General features: G+C 31.0%; 1 protein-coding gene across 1 annotated transcript in view; it reads left to right on the top strand.

Annotated features, from left to right (window-relative positions):
- The window catches only part of LOC107437813 (uncharacterized protein PF3D7_1120000), a 35,334-nt gene that overhangs the window by 15,308 nt on the left and 10,380 nt on the right, over nucleotides 1-9,646 (top strand). Inside the window, exons 5-6 of the mRNA XM_043045913.2 lie at nucleotides 991-1,120; nucleotides 2,542-2,621. Coding sequence (XP_042901847.1) covers nucleotides 991-1,120; nucleotides 2,542-2,621 — 210 coding nt within the window. The remainder of the gene's footprint in view (nucleotides 1-990; nucleotides 1,121-2,541; nucleotides 2,622-9,646) is intronic.

Below are 9,646 nucleotides of genomic sequence, written 5' to 3'. Positions count from 1 at the left end.
GCGTATACAGCATGAAACGTCTGAAAGCAAACACCCTGCAACAATTGCCGAAAGGATCCAGGCTGGAGGAGGGAGCATTATGGTTTGGGGAATGTTTTACTGGCATTCACTGGGTGCACTCATCATTGTGGAAGGAGCGATGGATCAGCACTAGTGCGCATCTGCCCTTGCGGACCATGTCCACCCCTTCATGCGAATGATTTTTCCTTAGAATGATGGCATCTACCAGCGGGATAATGCGAGGTGTCATACAGCTCACAGTGTATGTGCGTAGTACGAAGAGCACAAGGAGGAGTTTACCGTACTTCCCTGGCCAGCAAACTCTCCGGATTTAAACCCAATCGAGAATCTGTGGGACCACCTCTATCGGGTTGCTCGCGCCACATATCCTCAACAGCGTAATTTAGCGCAGCTGGCCATGGCACTGAAGTCGGCATGGCTCAATATCCCAGTGAACACCTTCAGAAACCTAGCTGACTCTCTTCCTCTCACAGCGATCCACTCTGCCAAAGGTGGTTATTTTGGCTTTTGACAGGTGGTCACATTAATGTGACTGGACTGTGTATATTAATTAATTAGTGCAGACGATATTTTAAGTTACGAACTCAGACACAAAAGCGTTCATTCTCTGAATAAACGTACCTTTTCTGGCTCCCAAAAATATAGGGGTTAGCCGCAACTTGGGAAAAATATCCCACATAGTTTGGTCAGAAGAGAGCTCCAAAGTTTTTACCCCTTAATGTTCATTTTACTTTTTGCGTATTTCACCCTATTTCGAGAAATTTAAAAGTCAATTGAAAACTTTTTACACGCAATTATAAAATTCATTTATACAAAGATAATTCTACGTAAAAAAAAAAAACTTTTAATAGCTATTTATTATTTTGAAATAATCTTGAACTTAAAATCCTAATCTTAAAAATGACTCTAGTCTTCAAATCCTTTTCTTGAAATGATCTAAATATTGTACTGTCAAAATTATGTTTTCAGGTGAAGGAGCTGAGAGAAAAAATGAGTGAGTTGGGAGAGGGGGAAACAGAGAAAATGAAAGAAATGTTGAGGAATGTGAGAGAAAAGGCAAAAGAAGCACTCCGAAAGATTCTAGAGAGATTAGGACTCGGTTCGTATCCCAGACCTTCATTATTATTATTATTATTCATTATGAAATATGCGTGATTCCTAACATTTTAAAAAACGAATTATGTTCTTATATAATCCTTCATCAATAAAAAAGAAATCAATAATATAATCTTTTAATACCCCAACCTTGAATGGAGTGCGGAATAAAATTTATTTTTAGAGATTCCCTCTACCTCTGCCTAACACATTAACACCGTTAGAGGGTTGCTGATGTTTTGATTCCAATAAAATTCTCCATGATTTCTCACACTTTTTTTTCAGCCAACACATTTGAATGCGTAAGGCTAAGAAAAAGAGCATTCAATTACATCAATTAACAGTCAATACATGGTTTCCTTAACTGTACTTGATTTTCTTCTTCGTGTAACGCAAATGCGGATTAGTTCCGTCCAAAAGTCTTCCAAGAAGGACAATTTCTCCCAAAACTTGATCCAGAAGTTCCCTTGTCTTCTGGATTAGGTTCAAAACGACAAGGCTACGGAGTTGAACAGTGAGAGTCGTAAGCCCAAAAAAATTAATTCGGCTGTTTAAGGACGGTCATGAAATAAAATAAAACACACATTAGGGGAACTCACTACTCTATATTTTGTGACATAAAATGTGTAATCCGTAAAATTAAATGAATTAAAAATAGCCATACACAAAATTATAGTCTTTTATGCAGTAAACATTTCAGTCATATCGATTATTACTTAAATATTTTATTCTTATATGCCAATTAAGAAATATAATCCGATTACAGAAAGCTAGTCAGATGTCTTTTCCAAGAACTTTTCTTCACGAATTTAATATTTTTTATTCATTTAGGTTTTAATTTATATTTCAAACATAACTCGAAAGAATCATTCATAATCAACCTAATAAGTTCGTAAAAACTTTTTAATTCTTAAAAAATATCGCTAATCCTCTTTTCTAATGATTTCTATTTTTAGTAACTACATTCAACCTTTTGATATGAAGGGAATTAGTTCTGAATAAATTTTCCGTTTTTAAAGGAATGTTGTTCTTTTAAATTTTCTTAGTTATTCCAGATTATTTCAAGACAGATGTATACTGAAGTTAAAAAAAAAAAGCAAAACTAGTTTAATAATTTTTTTCACGTATTGGGACTCCATTTTAATATTTGAGAGCTTAAACTTAAATATTCTAATTAATTTGTGCAGATGACATTGCAAGTTCGAAATAAAACATAGTTGAAATACCAGTATTTCTCTTTTTGATACAAATGCCATTTTCAAAATGTAGTGAATGCGTTCGGCGTCAAACAAGTTCAAGTCTAAAACCCTAGACCATTATTGAAATAAAACTGACTTCATAATATTAAAGTGTTAGTAGCTAGAACGAGAAATTATCCACTGTACATAATCACAAGCAATTTTGTTTACTGTGTTTCACTTTCAGGAAAACGAAACTTGGATGACTCAATGGATCAAATGGCTCGTATGAAATTCAAAGAGCTGTATGAAAAAATTCGAGAAAAAGTAAGTGGAAAAAAAAACGAATGAAATATAGTTTGATACTGTATCCAGTGTTAAAAAGAAGATCCAAAAAATACATAAAATATATATTTTTTTTTAAATATGAAGGAAGTTTTTTTCCACTTTTAACTAAAACAACAATCTAAAAATTCCATTTATTCAGACGATTTCCCGCCCGATAACATCAGACCTAATTAACCAGCCGAAAATTCTTGAGTCGATGGTAAAATTAAAAATTCTTTGCTTTCTATCCCGCAACGGGTATTCATATTCCTCAAGAAAAACTCAGTCAGAATCACTCCAACAGTTCCAAAAATATCTTTGCTTTTTTTGATGATTCTTGTTGCACTGCTTTTAAATATTGCGTTAGTTAGCCTGATTTTTCTAAGACTCAATACTTAGGAGAAAAAATTGTTCTTTTTATAAAGACTTATAGATGCTGCCAATTCTTCTATTACACTAATTATTCTAAAACACAGAAAAATCTTCTGAATGAAAAGGATTGGTATAATATTTTTTTTCAAATTTAACAAACTAACACTGGCCTAAATATTACTACCAGTTTGATAATTTTTAGTTATTTTTTTAGCATAATAAATTTGTTTTAAAAAAGATTTTATATACAGGATGCGGAAAAACAAGTCGGCCATATATACAACCGGCATTGAAAGTAAGACGGGATAGAGGAAAAATTGGGATTAAAACCATTTCCTTTATAGCTGGTTTTTATTATGTAAAATAAGCTCCTACTATTGTTAACTATTGATCAATAATTACTTTTTCTCAAATAAAAGAGCAAAAATGTTTAAAAAAAATCTCAGCTATGGGTATTTTCCAGTATACACGCTCTAATGGGAATGATTTTTCTTGCCAGTTTTTTCCGTCTTCTATGTATATCTATATATATAATCTGTCAGAGAATAAAGACTTATTTATGATGCAATATGTTAAGTTCGTATGTTTTTTTTTTTTTTTTTTTTTTTTTTTTTTTTTTTTTTTTTTTTTTTTTTTTTTTTTTTTTTTNCACATTTCATGATGCCACTTAGAATGTTTTAGCGGACCACTAACACCAGAGGGTGTAAAACTGTTAAGAAACTCTATCTGAAAGTGCAATATTCTGTCGTTCTCTACTAAAAACTTACTACTTAACTAAAAGAGTCGTGATGACTCACCTTCCAATGAGGTGAATCGGATTCGAATCCCAGCGATTGCGCTTCGATACGAATTCCGCATCCAGCTTGAACCGACCACAGTGCTGGCTTTGAAATATCCTCGGTGGTAGACAGATCATGGGTTAGAGTTCCCTTGCCGTCAGACTACCCATGAGAGGGTTTCCTCTCCACATAACGCAAATGCGGGTTAGTTCGATCAAAAAGTCCTCAACGGAAGCAAATTTTTCCTGATACTTAATACTGGAGCTCCTTTGTCGTCTGGGTGGGGTTCAAAATGACATGGCTACGGAATTGAATATTAGTGCAACCCAAAAAATTGCGTTGGCAGTTAAACGACTAATATAAAATAAAATATTTAACTAAGATAAAATTATTCTGACTCCATTTTACAAAAGACAGGAAACATAACACTGTTAACGCCATTATTTTTACACAAAAAATTTGTTCTATAGTATAGCTATAGCAACCGTTGATACAAATTCTAATTTATTTATTTATTGAAATTACATACATTTGCTGACTTGTGTGCTCAATATAGGCTTATAAGTCATTGTCAAGTAGAAAATACAGATAGAACAATTCAGAGAAAGACATCACAAAGAATACATCCAGGGTTACGGCGGGATTCGAACCCGCTACCTCCACGCTTAACAGAGCGTTTGGACCGGCGATACCGCTCGGCCAGGGAGGCCCCTACAAATTCTAACTTACAGTTTACATGCACTCAAAGAATATATTAATAAAATCTAGCTTACAACTTACCTATAATCAAATAATAAATAAATATAGCGTAGTACTTTTAGCAATAACGTTTCCTTGTATTATTTACAAAGTTTACATTTCACTTCCGAGACATAGGTAACGGAAGAAGGGATGTGTAGGCCACCTGGATTCAGATTTAGAGTAAAGTTAAAACTATTCATAAATTTAGTTATAGTTTTGGAAATCTATGTACTCCATCAGTTTCTTAGTAATCAAATAACTACTTTAGGAACAATACTCTCGTGCAGCAATTGAATTTAGAGAAATAAAGTGAACAGTTTAAGTAATACGTTCTCTAAAGAAACGTGTCTAGTCAGAAAGGATACTTGCAGAATTCTAATTTTGAAAACTATTTTATTTGAATTAATATGACAATTAAATTAATCTACACTTTAGGAATAATGAAACATATTGATATTTATTCAAAGTTAATAAAATTATAATAAAGGTAATTCAAAAGTAACTCTCATACATAGACAGGTCACACACTGAAGAAGCAAATTGTAAGAGACATACGATAGGCAGATTCCCATACTTTTTTTATTAGCATTTATTAGCATCACCTCTGCGCATCCTAGCATAAAAGTATAGAAATTCGTCAACTGTCTACCTCTTTCTAGCCTCCTCAGAGTGTGTAGCATGCCTAAGAGTAAATGCAAAAACATGTTGTTGTTTTTTTTATTATTATTTATATGCAAAACATTTTATAGAGGTATAATGGACAACAATTGTAAACAAAGCATGAATATTTCCCTACAAATGTCATATGAATTATTTTAATGGGGTGACTAATTTAGGCATCATTGAATGTCCAAATGAATAAAAGCACAAACCAATTGTTTTAACAAAAATTGATAAACTAATTTTTAATGGTAGTTTCTATTTTAAAAAATAAGAATTGCTCTCGTATAACACAAAAAAAAATTAATTAGGAAAAATATTATTACATTTTCAAAGTATTGAAACGAAATATGAATGAATAGAACTGGCCATCGGAAAACTGAAACCAAATTTTTACTCTTTAGCCCCCCAAGTCAAAATTCTTGATGGTCCATCAAAAACTTTTGATGGTTTATGTTGGTTTCAATGCGACTCGTGATGGTCCGACATCATTTGATGGTCACAATCATCCAACAATTTTAATTATGTCTTCTTGGTTTTTGATATGCCAGCAAACTTTTATCATTCCATGATGGAAAATACTACTTTGATTATTATCATCAAGATTATGCTGGTCCATCAATGAAAAACCATCAAAATTTTGACTTGGGTCAATTAACTTAATTTTCAACCATTCTGATTAAAGTTCTTTTATCATTGGGTTAACCATGGCAAGTTTCCTTGTTTTTATTCTTTGTGTGATGCACATTAGTTTCATAGAAAAAATTTGATCTTGAAACAAATTTGCCGTTTGCATGATCTAAAAGAATTGCTTCATCTTTTTTGGACTGAAAATTATAAGGATATTGAATGGTAACATTAAGGACAGCAAATATAGTCCAGGAATCTCCTAATTCAATATTGGTTATACGATAAAAATTTGTCACAGAGTATCGAAACGCTAACAAAAATTTTTTAAAGTGGGTTTCTATTGCACGTAAATTTGATTCATTGTTATAGTATGTTTAAAAATAAAACCCTGATATTTAAGAGATGTTAAATTTAATATAACTTCAATTTGTTAAAGAATTTTTTAAATATTCTACGCTTAACAAAAGCTTTATAAATAAACACTATTGAAAATTCAAGAAAACCAAAAGAAAAATTCAGAAATAATTAATAAATAATTTTACTAATTATAATTAATTAATTATAATTAATTAATTATAATTAATTAATTATAATTAATTAATTATAATTAATTAATTATAATTAGTAAAATTATTTATTAATTATTTCTGAATTTTTCTTTTGGTTTTCTTGAATTTTCAATAGTGTTTATTTATAAAGCTTTTGTTAAGCGTAGAATATTTAAAAAATTCTTTAACAAATTGAAGTTATATTAAATTTAACATCTCTTAAATATNATATTTCTCAACAAAAACTAGGTCAGAATCACTCCAACAACTCCAAAAATATATTTGCTTTTTTAATGAATCTTGTTGCACTGCTTTTAAATATTGCGTTAGTTATCTTGATTTTTTTTTAAGACTCAAAACTTTGGAGGTAAAAAAATGTTCTTTTTATAAGGATTCATACAGTTCTTCTATTACAATAATTATTCTAAAACAGGGAAAAATCTTCTGAATCTAAAGCATTGGTATTAAACTTTTTTTTTCAAATTAAGCAACTAACACTTATTTATTAAGCACATTATTTATTAAGCACTAACACTCAAATTAAGCAACTAACTTAACCTAAATGTTACTATCAGTGGAATAATTTTTATTTATTTTTTGAACATAAATTATTACATATTTTTTGAAATTTGTTTCAAAACAGAATTTATATACAGGATGCAGAAAGCTATATAATTAGCAGGAAAGAAATTTAGATTAGATCATATCATGAGAAACGTGGTTTAGAGTCATTTGATGTTATATATTTGTGAATAGACCGGTATTGAAAATAAGACGGAATAGAGGAAAAATTGGGATTAAAACAATTTCATTTATAGCTGGTTTTTATGATGTAAAATTAGCTCTTGCCAGTTTTTCTCTTTTTTTTCGTGTTTCGTCCAGTTTTTTTTCCGTCTTTTATGTACATCTATATATAATCTGTCAGGGAAGGAAGATTTATTTATGATGCAATACGCTAAGGTCGCATGTTTTTTTTTTTTTTTTTTTTTTTTTTTTTTTTTTTTTTTTTTTTTTAATCTTTAATTTTTATTAAAGCCATAAAGACATCTTTTGATAGCATTTAGAATGTTTTGGCGAACCACTAATATCGTGGGTGCAAAACTCTATCTGAAAGAACAATTTTCTGTCGTTCCAATGAAGTGAACCGAATTCGAATCCCAGCCATGGCGGGTCCATACGAATTGCGCAACGAGCTCGCACCGACCACAGTGCTGACGTAAAATATCCTCACTGGTAGACGGATCGTGGGGTTAGAGCCTTCTTGCCATCAGGTTAACCGTGGGAGGTTTTCGTGGTTTTCCTCTCCATGTAACGCAAATGTTGGCCTACCATAAATCTGTCCAAATTTCTACATTGAGGTGATGGTGGTCATGATCGTTACGACAGTTGATTTCTAAGAAACTATGATGGAAATTTCTAATGGTTCAACATGAGCAAACCATCAAAACAAGTTGTTATTCTTACGTTCGACCATCATAAATCAGTCCGAATTCCTACATTGAGGTGATGGTTACTTATGTCGGTTACCATCAAAACATATAATGGTTAATGACGGAATTATTTATGATTACCCTCAAGATTATATTAGTATATCAATGGAAAGCCATCAAAAATTTTGACTTGGGTCAATAACCATTCTGATTAAAGTTCCTTTATCATAGGGTTTACCATGGCAAGTTTCCTTCTTATTATTCTTTGTGTGATGCACATTAGTTTCATAGAAAAAATTATTCTTCAAAGCAAATTTGCCGTTTTTATGATCTAAGAATTACTTCATCTATTATAGACTGAAAATTATAAGGATAATTGAATCGTAACATTGAGGACAACAAATATAATCCATGAATCTCCTGGTTCAACATTAGTTATTCTATAAAATTTGTCACCGAGTATCGAAACACTATCAAAAAATTTTCCAAGTGTATTTTTATTGGGCGTAAATTAGATTCATTCTTATAGGATGTTTAAAAATTAAACCCTGATATTTAAATAACTTAAATTTATTAAAGAATTTTTAAAATATTCTGCGTCTAACAAAAACTTTATTAATAAACACTATTGAAAATTTAAGAAAACGAAAATAAAAATGAATTAATAATTAATAAATAATTTTATTGATTATAATTAATTAATCAGAACGCGTTTTTATATCTAGAGGCACGCAATAAATTTCTTTGGAAATAACTACGAGTATATCGTGTAAAATATTTGTTGGACAAAATTTATATTATTCTTATAATGTTTTGCATATTGTATTATGAGAGCCATGGTGTCTCTGGGGATAGAGTGCTTGTGGTGACCAGTGATTGTTGGTAGATACGAATTGCACCGACCACAGTGCTGACGTAAAATATCCTCAGTGGTTGATGGATCGTGGGTTAGAGCCTTCTTGCTATCAGGTTAAACGTGGGAGGGATTCGTGATTACCCTCTTGATATAAAGCGAATGTGGATTAGTTCCATCAAAAAAGTTCTTCGCGAAGGCAAACTTCTCCCTCTTTTGGATTTTTTTATTTTAAAGTAAATTTTTCACCTGTGTGCCTCTTTTCAAAACTTTTATTTCTTAAGTAATTTAAGCATTCGGCTTAGAAAATTTGTGGAACCCTTTTACATATAAATAAGATGATAATTTTTTATTCTTTTTTTTCCGCGTTTTACGGATATTATGTGCTCAAAATGGTCTTAATTTTAAATGGAATCTCATCAAACTTTTCGTTACATTTAATACAAAAAATAATTAACGATAGTTACTTATCGTCCTTTAAAAGAGTTTTACAATTCGCAAACGAGTACAAAAGTCGTTTACTAGTAAGTAAACTCATAAGTTATTTTGAACTTAAATAATTTTAGAGACTTTACTTTATAATTGGTATTGAAAAAAAGTGATACAATTTTGAGTTTAACGGCTATCAATTTTCATCTCCATAACGCTGTAATTTTGATCCCAATCCAAAAGACAAAGAAACTCTTGGATCAAGTCTCTGAAAAAACTTAGTTTTAGTGGAGAACTTTTCCATATAACTCACTCGCATTTGCGTTATGAAGAACCGCTAAAATCCTCTACGATTTGTGGTCAGTGCCAGTCATAATCAGAATACCAATCGACCACCCATTGCTGGAATTTGAACCTTAACCACATTGGGAGGTGTGTGCTTCCTTCAGCTTTCTTATCCATTTAGTGTAAATAATTTTCATTAGAGAAAGAATACGAAAAAAATTATTAAAAAATTTCATTTTTTTTTTTCGTGTATGGTAATTATCAACGCACATTTATTTCTCTCTCTTTTTACATTTCA

The sequence above is a fragment of the Parasteatoda tepidariorum genome, chromosome 9, assembly GCF_043381705.1.
Source record: "Parasteatoda tepidariorum isolate YZ-2023 chromosome 9, CAS_Ptep_4.0, whole genome shotgun sequence".
Lineage (NCBI taxonomy): Eukaryota > Metazoa > Arthropoda > Arachnida > Araneae > Theridiidae > Parasteatoda > Parasteatoda tepidariorum.
This window is presented reverse-complemented; position numbering and strand designations above follow the sequence as displayed.